A 13,654-nucleotide genomic window follows, 5' to 3' on the forward strand; every position below is an offset into this window, starting at 1 on the left:
TTTATGTCAAAAATTAGCAGTTCTACAGTTTATTCCTTGCTTTTTGTGGAATAGAAAGGCATTTACATGCCCTTGTATATATTAAAATTTGACTGTGCTGTCATTCCCATCTTAACAGGTTCAGGTAGAGTTACTCTATGCACTGACCCCCTTTTACGTGCCACATAGCATTTGGGAACACTCTGCTTTTATGTTTCTCAAAAATAAGCATGCAAGTTAATGGTTAATAAATGAGGCCAGTTAACTTTAGCATTTACAAGGAGAGCATTTCATTACAGTGAGTCAGGCCTGACAAGAGGATAAACTTTTGTAAATAATTAGTTTACATTTTGACAATTAACAGTTCCAACGTTCACGAAAACCTAAATAATAAAAGGGAATTTGTAAATTGTAATTTCCAGACCCAAGGGAAAATTCATGTGAATAAGTAAAATCTTAAAGAGTCATGGAAAATCATGGGAATGTTGTGAATTTAGGAAATAAAAGTACAAATATTTTGCTCTCAAATATTTAACTGGCTAGGTATTGCAATTTGTGAGTGTGTGTAAACTTACTGGAAAGGCAGTGTGATATTATAATCATGTAATATACTGTATATAATTATGAACAACTGTAAAGGTCATGGACAAGTCATAGAAATGTATTGGTCAAAATGTTTGAAAGCTGCACAGTCACATTAACATTACATCTTTTCTTCAAATGATGAAAGTGAATGGTAACTGGCCATCCTGCCAAACATCTTTTGTATTCAGTTAAAGAAATTCTTGTGGGTTTATGGGTAAATAATGACAGAATTTTGATTTTGGGGTGAACTATTGATTTAGGCAGCAACATCAAGCCTACTATAGTTGTCTAATAAACCAGAGATAATGGAATTGCATGACCCTTGTGCTAGTGTGTGTACTGTATGTATGTCCTAGTCCTGGAGGTCTTACACACTTTTTAAATGCCACTCAGAAAGAGGTGGAGAACAAATTGTCTAGATATTTGTGAATGCAAGAGGCGTAACAGGGGTTCTATTTTGGTGGGCCATTCACATGCAGGATTCAACCCATAAATCCATCATGAAATTCATAAAACGATTTTTCTGCTTCGACACCACTACACAACCCATTCAACCCTGATTGCGTCCTAGTTCAAGGTAAGTCAGACAAGCAATCACATTCATAGCATCAAGTTTAATAGATTCACACATGTTATCATAAATACCCATGGGTGTTTTGTTTATTACTCAACATTTGAAGGGATTTGTATTTGTATGTTCTGTTCATCACTCTTAGATTTACAGCATTTTGTAAATAATCCCACCTGCACTGTAAACTGGGATGGGTGCATATATATCTTACATTCTCCTATGTCAGGGCCATGCATGGCTCGCTACAGGGATTAGCAAGGACTGCACTGTGTATTTCTGTAATAAGCTGCCTTTGTCAAATTTAAGGATTGTGTGTTATAAAATACCTAAGCTGGTTTCTAGCAGAGAGACTTGGAGGAGCACAGATCCAAGATCAAGTGTCCTTTGAACTGAGAATTTGGAAATGTAACCGGAGAACATTGCTTAGCAAAAGGTTTGGCTCACACTTGTAATTTTCAGATCAGGTGGCGATTTCCTTTCAAAACCGCATGTATCTGGTAAAGTTTAAAACTCTTGTTTCAGGTCTGTGGTTGATTGGCAGGTTAGTAGGCGGTGCTTCGCTGCTGTTCAAATACATTTGGATGGATCATGAGTGTTTACTATGAGCTCAAAGTGATCAAATGTGTTTTCGGAATGTGGTTGAATTGGACACATCTCAAAATGTTGTGGAGCCCGTTTACACTTGTCTTCTTTAGCATGTCCAGGTTCAAACCCATCTAAAAATAATATCAGGTGTAAACGGGGACCATGAGTGGGCAAGGAACAATATCCACAATTAGACCTTGAAACCAGTCCTCAGCATACAGCAGACCTTTGGATGTCAAATACTTTAGCGCCCTCATTATACTTTTTCTTTCATGTGCTACTAAAGTCACCCTCAAACTGTCATACAATTTGCTCTGGTGAGTGATGAGCAAAAAATAGCTCTATGACTGTACTATTTCAATGGCTGCTTAATTGTTAGCTTCTTTTTTATGTACAAATTATTAGCCATACACAAAAGAGTACTGCCATTGTCCAACTCTCGCCAACTTCTGTTTGGAATCTATCAGGGAAAAGGAGGTCAACATTTGCAAAATGTTGCTTCTGGCTTCTAGTTAGCAGTTAGCATCCAGTGCATGGGGTCAAGGCTAGAGCTAGAAACTGGGCCATATGAAAGTATGGCAGCAATGTTCAAATTTAGCCAGCCAGGGAACACTAACAACCATGTGCACAATAGGTAAGGACACAATAAATAGGTACAGATGGAGTGCGCTATAGGAGCGTGTGTTTGACCATATATAAACAATCTTCACAAGGTCCCTGAATTAAACTCTACTTTGTGACGGTATCACTCTGGTGCCTTTTAAATACTTTGCTGTCATCACCTTTGCAGACAATGTCTGGATTGTAACTCCAAGCAAAGTCTGACGCACAGATTGAAGCTCAATTTCTTACACTGAATGATCATCATCTGACATTTAAAAAAAACATTTAATATGTAAATCACATGACTTTGCTTGGCTTTGACCTCCAGCATATTGGAATATTTAAACATAGATTGCTTTGAAGTTTGGAACTTTTTAAAGAATTGCTTATGTTTGAAATGAATATATGCTATTCCAAAAAAGCATTTTTGAGCACTCTTACAAATACATTTCTTTTTGCAGCCATAAGGAGGAACTGCTATGTCTGAAGGGTAAATATTCTGATGATTTTATTTTCAAAACATCATAATGGTTAATAAATTGTAGAGTTGGGGGGCCTGTGTAGCTCAGCAAGTAAAGACACTGACTACCACACCTGGAGTCGTAAGTTCGAATCCAGGGTGTGCTGAGTGACTCCAGTCAGGCTTCCTAAGCAACCAATTGGCCGGTTGCTAGGATGGGTAGAGTTACGTTGGGTTAACCTCCTCATGGTCGCTATAAAGTGGTTCTCACTCTCGGTGGGGCACATGGTGAATTGAGCATAGATGCCACGGAGAATAGCGTGAAGCCTCCATATGTGCTAGGTCTCCGTGGTAACATGTTCAACAAGCCATGTGATAAGATGCGCTGATTGACTGTCTCAGACGTGGAGGCAATTGAGATTCGTCCTGCGCCACCCAGATTGAGGCGAGTCATTACGCCACCACAAGGACTTAGAGAGCATTGGATATTGGGCATGCCAAATTGGGGAGAAAAGGGGATAAAATAAATACAAAAATAAATTGTAGAGTTGATTGATTTGTCTCTTTTGCTAATCAATTGCTGTTTAATTTTTCCTTCATCGCTTTGCTTCACACTTTATCACTGTAGACCGGTAAGTCACTTTACTGTATGACCACTCAGATTAAGATTAAGAAGGTCATAGAATTATTTTTCAATGGACAGAACTATTGTGCATTGAGACTGGAATGAATTGACGTTACATTTTGACATCTCTTTCAGAAAAAGACAAAATATACTGCCACATGGCGGCTTCTCTTAAAGGTAAGTTCTCTGCTTATTTTTTTATGTAACCGAGGAAGGCCGTGAGGCTGAAACATTTGTGTCCCCTGACTGTTGAAACAAATTTTATGAAAAAGGTTGAAAAAAGCAATGCAGATCATTTTGTAATTGATAAAGGGTTATGGATCTTCACAGCCTATGTTGGTAGAGTAGAGTGATTCCTTCTTTTTTCATCTGTAATGGATAGTTCACCCAAAAATGTCTGTCATCATTGTTCCAAACCCCTATAACTTTCTCTCTTCTGTGGAATACAAAAGGAGATGTTAGGGAGTAGGTAAGTCTATGTCATCATTCACTTTCATTGCATCATTTTATCTATACAATGAAAATGAATCGTGACAAGCATGATCACACAGGAAGTCTGCATGTTGTTTCCGAGAGTTCGAAAACCTTAGGATTGGCCACATTATGCCAGCTCACTGACAAGCGGCATCTACTATGAGACATTTTTGCATGGGCTCCAGTATATTCACCTTGCCTTGTGACAGGACCGGAAACATGTGTCAGAAGCGTGGTAGACCTGGATTCGGGTCCCACGTTGAAACCAGAAAGTAATTGCATTAGAAAAATCATAGACGAACGATTTGGAGGTTGTATGTTTCCCTCTTTCCCACTCATATTTTAAGAGTGGTAAGTGTTAGGTGCAGCACTTTGAAATATGCACAAAGTCAGTGGGCATGTCCATGAAGTTTTTATATATCCGTGCAAGCATGCACAAGGTCTGGGCACAAGTGGGTTGGTGAAACCATGCGCAAGCGCTAATGCGCTGGGTCAAGTGTAATTTAATGAGGCGGTATTGATCAATCTGTGTCCTATTATATTCCCACTCAAGCAATGTCTAAATAAATTAATACAGCCTAATCATAATAATTTGTAATGTAAATGGGCTGCATGTAATGCATTAGAAGAATAGAAATAGAATAGAAGCGCAAAAACTATATCCTTGTTGTGAACTCCATCTCGCTTTGTCTGCCATCTTGTTCCCTGTTGGTGAAATCCCCAAACTGCAAATGAAGGAACTGAGTTTGGACTTTGCGCCAAGATTAGACGGGCTTCTCAGATGTCTTGATGTATATCTCATGAAAATAGCAAATTGCACTTTGAGCCACTTCATTAAGATACAATACACCCACAGTTTGCGTGTATCTAGAGATATCACAAGCACTCCCATCCACACCTACTTGCACTGGCACGAAAATTGCGCCTAGAATTAGCGCTCTCACGAAAATTGGATAAGACGTGTTTTGAATTTTGGCAAGCACAGAGAGTAAGATAAGAAGCTGCAAGCTGTGTCTCATTTCGAAGGCTGCGGCTAGGTAGGATGCGTCCTTTATAGGCAGCGGTATACCGAGCATCCTCAACTTCGAATTACCTTCGTTTAAAAGAGATGGTCTTCGTTGGATAAACAGAAACAGAACGTGTCAATTTGCACGTGCGCTATGAGTGAGAAGGCAACCTCTGAGGTAAACTTCTGAGGCATCCTAAGGCTGCATTCAAAGTGTCCTTCTTGCATTCTGGAGCACATAGCCTTCAAAACTAAACACTGCCACTGTTTTTAATTTCACTCTGACATCAGTCTATCATTACAATGGCTGTCATTCTGTCTCTTTTTGTGTCAAATGGGTTTGGAACAACATGAGGATGAGATAACAGAATGAACTATACCTTTATTAAAATGCTTTGGGAAGTGAATATCAATTGTTTGCATACAAAAACCTAGCTTTGGAACTCCTTATGGAAACGCAATCCCTGATAGACTTGAATTCAAGGTAAATGATCATTGTTGGAAGTGTCCTGCTTTATGTGCTAACCTGTGTGCAAAGTCTGCTGAAACTTTATATGAACACCAGTGCTGTTATATTACAGACCAAACTTTTGAAGTCAGCGGCGTCTATGCTAGCAGCTGAAAAAGAGCAGAATAAGAGAGAGAAAGATAACGCTCTTAATGAGAGAGTTCCACCTCTCAAACTATCTGGACTGTCTGTACAGGAACTACAGGTTTTTTCTTAATTATTTAATTTTTTTATCAATTATCTGCTCCAGCAATTTGCAAAAATGTATCCATGATTTAAATGACTAAATGCATTGAATCTTTCTTTGCAGGATCTTTGCAAAGACCTTCACCGCAAGATTGATGTAGTTGATGAGGCCCGATATGACCTTGAAGTGAAAGTGGCTAAAAATGAATCAGAGGTAGCATTTTGTCCCACCTTTTTTGCTGTTCATATAACTGTAAACCAAAACTAAATGCAAAACAATTCAATTGTTTTGGACTTAATTATTATATATATTTTTTTAAAGCAAGTAACCACTTAATATCCATTTAATTTAGTTCCAATAATCTTATAATTGTACCAAAGACCAAAGGGTTTATTACAGTACATTTTCTGAATACGATTAGATTAAAGTAGCAGTATATATATATATATATATATATATATATATATATATATATATATATATATATATACAGTAATAGTGCAAGTGGTAGAGACCAGCTCAGTGCAAATGACAGGATTGTAAATAGATATGATGCATTGTAAAGAGATGTGTGAATGAATAGTGACTAGTAGAGCATATACTGTATGGCATCATGTATAAATATTGCAAAATGTGCAAAAATGGATTGAGATTGAGGTTAAGGTATTTAGCATTGTAGTGCAAATTACATGGAGCAGATCTAAATAGTTAAATGCAAGACAGAAGATGCTTAGGATTATAGTATTACAGTATTACAGTAGTGTGCAAACAGCAGTAATGTTGGGGGGTGTGGGGTCAGCACAGTTCAGCACCAGAGTTCATTAGGCTGACCGCTGAAGGGAAGAAACTTTTTCGGAGTCTGCTGGTGTGACAGCGAAGACTCCTGTACCATCTTACAGATGGGAGAGGAGTAAACAGACCATGGTTGGGGTGATGATATTTCTCACCATTTGTAGGCAGCGTTTGTGGTACATATCTTTAAAATAGTGTAACCAGGGTTGGGGAGTAACGGAATACATGTAACGAGTATACGTATTTAAAATACAAAATATAAGTAACTGTAATCCACTACAGTTCAAATTTAACTGTAACTAATTTAATCAAAGTACAGTTACATTCAAAAAGGATTTTGACTACTGAAGAGATTACGTTGCAATTTACTTTCATTTGTTTCATTTAATATTTAGTCTATTCAGTTGAAAAAACATTTATACATATGAGGAGCTTTTGAACAGTGGTGAAACACTTTCTCCTGATATGTTACATTCATTCGAGCAGACAGAGAAGTTTGAAGTAAGTTTGGAGAAGCAGAAATAAAAATAAACCTAAATTCTCACGTGAACATTAACCTTTATGCTAAGCTAAAATGCTTTTTTCTAGCCCTTTTACATGTACCTGTTGCACGGCACAATTTTTATAAAAAAAATTTTTATCACGGACATCCATGTTAGATTTAGTTTTTTCTCTCTCTTTAGTAAGACCTTTGACATTAGGACAAAAATGTCATTCTTTCATTATTTTTGTATTTATTTTTTCTGAAAAATATCTAAAAATCCTTAAAACAAGATACACTTGCTTTATCTTGTTTTAGAAGCAACACCGCATGAGATATTTAGTATTTTTTCAGAGAATGTATTTTTAACATGTGTATTTAGGTAGATTTTTATTAGTCAAAAAAAAATAAATCTACCAGTGCTGAAGAAGTAATCCATCACAATCATATTTTATCAGACTACACACTGATGACTCATTATAGACATTACAGCTTTATCTTCTGTTAACGCCTGATCTTCTGTAAAGCTGTTTTGAAAAAAAATGACTTGACCTGACTTAATCCAAAGTATTTAGATTACGTTACTGACCTTGAGTAATCTTATGGAATACATTACAAATTCTATTTTACATAATGTATTCTGTAATATGTAGTGAAATACATTTTAAAAGTAACCCTCCCACCCCTGAGGGTAACTGGACACCAATGAAATAGTGTGCAAGTTTTCACCACCAGCTGGAGTGATTTCTGATCTGAAGAAGTGCAGTAACCATACCACACTGATGCAGTTAGTTAAGATACTTTTAATAGTGCAGCTGTAAAAGTTCAGCAGGATCTGCCAAGATAGATGAGATCAAACGCTGCTGTGCTTTGAGGGCCCAGGAAAGATCCTCAGAGATGTGTAATTAGACCACTGTCTTTATAGTAGAATTTTAGCATGTGCTTTGATCCTAAAGGAAATGGTTGCATCACACATTTCTTTGCCTAAATGCACATTGTTGAATTAAAAATGTGTCATTTTAAAATACTACTACTACTAATAATAATAATATAAATATATATTTAATATTACGAATACCTCTATTTGTATTTATTTTTTCTCCCCTTTTCTCCCCAATTTGGAATGCCCAATTCCCAATGTGCTCTAAGTCCTCATGGTGGCATAGTGACTCGCCTCAATCTAAGTGATGGAGGACGAATCTCAGTTGCCTTCACATCTGTGACCGTCAGTCTGTGTATTTCGTCACATGGCTTGTTGAGTGCGGCAGCCACGCACAACTCACCATGTGCCCCACCGAGTGTGAGAACCACATTATAGCGACCACGAGGAGGTTACCCCATGTGACTCTACCCTCCCTAGCAACCGGGCCAATTTGGTTGCTTAGGAGACCTGGCTAGATTCACTCAGCCAACACCCCGACTCGTCACATACGGACGCTTCGGGCGGTTTCGTCGCATATTGACGCGCCGGGTACACCTTTAGGTGCGTACACACTGCCAGCGACATCGCGCGCGACAGCAACTCAATACCATTCATTTTCAATGCGAGCACAGCGACTTCCGGCGACACGAGCTGTCGCGACCGTTGGTGCTAGATGTGGGCGTGTCCAGCGATGCGACAAAGTTTAGAAAAGTTCAACTTTGGAGCGACTAATGGAAGCGACAGCCAATAGGAGAGAAGACGGGAGAGCTCACGTGATCCTTCTCTCTCTCTCTCAGCTCTTGCAGTAACGGAAAGATTGATGAAAGGCTAATTCTTGCTGTTAGAAATGTTCCAGTGCTCTATGATATGTCTCTTCCCACGTACAAGGACATTTTTAAGAAAAATACTGTGTGGAAAGGTGTATCTGAGATCGCGGGGATTTTATGGACCCAGACAGACCGACATTTGCATTTTCGCCGCAGATAAACAGCCGCTATGGCAAACAGCACGCCTTGTTTCTCATTCATCTTTGATATAAAGCATTTTATGTACTGATTCCATTTATATTTAGTCTTTTCCCTCCAAAATGTTTGTTTTTAGTGGCAAGAAAAGAGATTCGCTGTCAACAGCAATGGAATGGTGTCAACAGCAATGGAATGGCATCCGTGAATGTCATTTATAAACGTTACTAGGCAACCAGTAGTGGGAACACCCACTAGCGACTTCACCGCCAGCCACTGGCGACCTGCAGCGATAAAGTCGCTGGCAGTGTGTATGCACCTTTTGGCATCGTTTTTCGACGCGCAGGGCGGTCCCATAGACTTCCATGTATCTGCGCGAACCGGAGCGTGCAGCGTTGAAATGTCACGTCTCGGGTAAGCTCACGCCGCGAACGGGTGGACAGTCGAGACCGCGATCAATAACAATCAAAAGGAATAGGCTGCAATGGCCCTCCAACTGTTTTTTGATGTTTAAAACCCCGGACACGTCACGTTCTACATACCTCCGAACCGGAGCGTGCGGCGTTGAAATCTCACGTCTCGGGTAAGCTCACGCCGCGAACGGGTTGAGAGTCGAGACCGCGATCAATAAAAATCAAAAGGAATACGCTACAATGGCCCTCCAACCGGTTTTTTATGTTTCGAAACCGGACGCGTCGTAAAAGGAAGCCAAAGGTACACCCGGCGCGTCGATAAGCGACACCAAGGGGTCCTGCCCAAGCGTCCGTATGTGATGAGTTGGGGTGTGAGAATGTGTTGACTCAGCAAGCCCTGGATTCGAACTCACAACTCCAGGGGTGGTAGTCAGCGTCTTTACTCGCTGAGATACCCAGGCTCCAAAATAAACTTTTTGAAAAAATACATTACTTTTATATTAACTACTACTGTATATGCTATACTTGTTATGATCAATACCCAGCATGAGAAAAAAAAATTGGATCTCATATTTTAAATTATTTTGGTGAGGCAAGTCCCACAATTTGAGATTGTTTTTCAGACAATATTTCCCTTATTTCTTATGTGAGGTCTGGGAACACTGCAGCTGGTATATTACACACCTTTAGCACAAATACAGTCATTTTTAAAATAAAGTTATTAACCATTATTTTATTACATTCCAACCAGTTAACATAGCTGCAGAATGCCAGAATCAGAATGAAAAAAATACTGTTTCTGCTCAGAGCACTCTGAAATGAGTTTTTAGTCGCTGGTTAGTATGAATATGTTACCAGCTGTTTTAGTTCCTGTAGATCAGTTTGTAAACCAAGTTGCTAACAACACAAAGGTCATGTGTTTGATTCCCAGGGATGTCACAGGATGGACACCACTCTCTTAAACTGGAATATATATACAATAAATTCATTTAAACAAAAGCCTTCTTCAGCCAAGTAAAAAGGACACTACACTTACGAAGTAAATTTAAGATGGACTTCAAAGATCTGTTTATCATTAACTTGTCTATCTAAATTCATATAGTTATTCTAACATTTCATACACAACCCTTTAGTTTTAAGATACCTCAATATCTACTCATACTTACATGAACCAAGACTTGTACTTCACAGTTAATTCATATTTGCATTATATTCATGCTGTATAGCCAGAGGGGAACCTGCTCCCCCAGTGGAGCCTGGTTTCTCCCAAGGTTATTTTTCTCCAGTAAATTCTTTTGTGTGTTACTTGCCACAGTTGCTTTTGGCTTTCTCACTGGGGGCCTAAAGACAATGATTTTTAAGGCATGGTTTTCAATTGTGTTTTTCAATTAGATCAGATTATAATTTTTTATTACAGCATAATTTTCGGTAAAGCTGCTTTGAAACGATGTGTTGTGCACTAAAGAAATGAAAATTACTTGATAAAATGTAGGTATGCTATAATATATTGCATGCACTATTAGACATTTAAGCATCCGCCAAATGCATAAATGTAAATGTAAAACTGACATCAGTACTGTTGTTTCACAAATTCCCATCAATGTGTTCTGTTTCAGATCCAGTCTCAGACCCAGAAGATTTGGGACTTGAAAGGTACAATGAACAGAACCAAACTGAAGAGGGTGAAGAAGTCTTCTGATGCTATGTTTGGTGCTTTGACCGAATCCAAACTGTCATCAAAGGCCGATTTCAAAGCCAACCTGAAAACAGTAAAGAAAGAAGAAGAGAAGGTAATGCATTTTGTTCTGTTACGAGCCATTCACACAGGATTCATTCTTGAATTAAAAAACAGCAATAAACGGCACAACAGAAATGCAGATGGATGCAAAAATGTGCACGGTGTGAACGGCCCTTTAGAATTCTAGAATTTTAAATTGATCATTGTAATAAATCACAGTTGTTATTGCAAGCATTCTTAACATCCATTTTACCCATTTATAGAAAGAAGAGGTGACTGATTGGCGTAAGAATGTGGAGGCTATGTCTGGAATGGAAGGCAGGAAGAAGCTCTTTAATGCTAATCAATAAAAAAAGTTTAAAAGTACCTTTTATCACTTGATGTCCAACATATTTCATGGTTGGCATTTCTCAGATATTGAGTGTTGAAAAAAAAACAAAAAAAACAAGCATTGTGAAAAGAAGATGATAATGTTTTCTTACTTTTAGCTAACTTTCAGGCTCAGTAACAAGAAAGGGGAGTGAGATGTGTATACCAATACAAGTAGGCTCCCGCTACACTTGTGATTTGATGCTATAAAGTTCAAACTGTGCAAGTGTGATTTTAAAGATACTATTCTGACTAATCACGTACATTGAACACACAAAAACTGTTAATAATGATCATAGGTATGAGTGTTTTTGTGGAAGAGCTTAGGACTTTGTTTGTCTTTACCAGTTTCTGCCCTATGCTGCAATTTGTATACAGTCTGTACAAATGTATTTGCACTCTGAAAATGTGATGTTTTGTGTATTGAAATGCTAAATGCATACTTTATTCATGAGAATCATTCAGACTGGAAATTATTTGATAAATTGTATGCATTGTTGTGAACTAGAAGAAGTCAGTGTTTTTAAGGAAATAAATGTCAGGAATTGTAACACATTCTAGTCTAATGAGAGTACAAAATGCAATGTAATGGCATTCCAAAATTAAATGATCCCATGCGATGAAGAAAAATGTGTTGTGTCAACATGCAATTCCCTTGTGTGTCCTTCAATGACAAGCATTGCTGTTATGGTAACACTTTACAATAAGATTCCATTTGTTAACATTAGTTAACAAAATTAGTTAACATGAACTAACAATGAGTTACTAATCAATAACAATGTTATTAATTAACATTAACAAAAATGTATAAAGTCTGTAAAAACTACATTGTTCAATGTTTTTTCATGATACCTAATGCATTAACTAATGTTAACTAATGGAGCCTTATTGAAGTGTTACCGCTGTTCCTCATGGTTGTGTATCTTGTATGTACTTGAATGTGTGGACAACTGGCTTTTATACCACATACTGTGTGTATATTTACCCATATGTGGAGTATTTACCCATATGGGAGTGTTTGTGGCGTAGTGGGCTAAAGCACATAACTAGTAATCAGAAGGTCATTGGTTCGAGCCCCACAGCCACAACCATTATGTCCTTGAGCAAGGCACTTAACTCCAGGTTGCTCTGGGGGGATTGTCCCTGTAATAAGTGCACTGTAAGTCGCTTTGGATAAAAGCGTCTGCCAAATGCATAAATGTAAATATGCAGCCTAGTTAGGGATGACACTTCAAGTACATATGATATTAGTACTTTCTAATCATTCAGAAAACCTTTGGAAACCTGATGGGAATAAAAACAAGACATAATGGAGCTTACAACATCAAGACAACATATTTGTACCCCAACTCAACATCTTCAATCTGATCTAAATTAAACAGGTGACTTAAGCAATGCAACCTTTATTGGTGATAAATTCAAACTCAACTCTCTGATGACATTCAGAGTTGCATAGACATCAAGCCGCTCCTGGCAAATGTCAGAAAAGCCTTTTAGGGTCAAACAATGAGAAATATAGAGAGCCTGGCTCTGGGCAATATGTGCAATTGTATTTTGATGATACTAAGTAAAGTGAGCCTCATGGCATAAGGGTTCAGTCTATTTTAGTGAGCCACTCAGAGGAGACCAAAGAGGCCATAAAATGTCCTTGGCTTCCTTGTCCTCTGACATTGTCACACTATACTCATTGCCTTGGAGTGGTCTTTGGAGAAACAGGTATGAACTAGCTTACAATTTACGACATACAGTAATGGTAGATAGAAAAGCTTAGATCATTTGATCTTTGGACAAACTGATGAAAGATGATTGCTGGCTTTGGTGTCTTGGCAATTCTGAGCAGTGTTTGAAACTTTGTTGAGATAGGGAGAAAAATGTGAGAAACAGGAGAAATATACATTGGGTTGATTTGCTTTTCATTTAATTGCATTACGGTCTCTGAGAAACAATTAAGATATTAAAAAGTTGAGTGATTTTTATCCCCTATTGACTTTCAGATTTTGCTGGCTTTTTATCTTGTGTATCAGTCAGGTACTGTGTATGTTTGTTCATAAGGGTTAAACAAAAGTTAAGAATGCATAGTTTGTGAAAGTAACATGTACCTCAAAACTTTTGCTTTACTCTATCTCGAGTTTTAATACTGCTGTTTACCCGTCACTGATCAATATTTTTCAGATTTGAGCAGAAATTGACAAGTGATTTGAACCAGTTTAGTCACAAAGGTTTCCTCTCTTCCTTCTTTAAAGGAAATACTTAACAGGTCACAATGTCAGAGGCGTAAGTACTCTTTCTTTCAAGTTTTATCTCTAGGTTCATATCTGTTATCTTAAATTAACATGTTTAAAACTTTCCTACTTATTCCTATTCTCATCAATTGAAACGTGCCGGTTTAGACCG

At 38.0% G+C, this 13,654-nt stretch overlaps 1 protein-coding gene across 1 annotated transcript; it reads left to right on the forward strand.

Moving 5' to 3' along the window:
• Nucleotides 1–3,492: 3,492 nt before the first annotated feature.
• On the forward strand, nucleotides 3,493–11,870 carry tnni4b.1 (troponin I4b, tandem duplicate 1). Its single transcript, XM_052122875.1, has 5 exons — nucleotides 3,493–3,585; nucleotides 5,470–5,601; nucleotides 5,707–5,796; nucleotides 10,770–10,943; nucleotides 11,155–11,870. Exons 2-5 carry the CDS (start codon nucleotides 5,497–5,499, stop codon nucleotides 11,239–11,241), a joined length of 456 nt encoding a protein of 151 aa, XP_051978835.1. The 5' UTR covers nucleotides 3,493–3,585; nucleotides 5,470–5,496; the 3' UTR covers nucleotides 11,242–11,870.
• The last annotated feature ends 1,784 nt before the right edge of the window (nucleotides 11,871–13,654 follow it).

The sequence above is a fragment of the Xyrauchen texanus genome, chromosome 49 (genome assembly GCF_025860055.1).
Source record: "Xyrauchen texanus isolate HMW12.3.18 chromosome 49, RBS_HiC_50CHRs, whole genome shotgun sequence".
In the NCBI taxonomy this organism is placed as follows: Eukaryota; Metazoa; Chordata; class Actinopteri; order Cypriniformes; family Catostomidae; genus Xyrauchen; species Xyrauchen texanus.

Coding starts and splice junctions, on each gene's coding strand:
- tnni4b.1 (XM_052122875.1), top strand. CDS start 5,497: ATGCTAGCAGCTGAAAAAGAGCAGAATAAGAGAGAGAAAGATAACGCT. Junction 5,602..5,706: donor TGTCTGTACAGGAACTACAG/GTTTTTTCTTAA, acceptor CTTTCTTTGCAG/GATCTTTGCAAAGACCTTCA. Junction 5,797..10,769: donor TGGCTAAAAATGAATCAGAG/GTAGCATTTTGT, acceptor GTTCTGTTTCAG/ATCCAGTCTCAGACCCAGAA.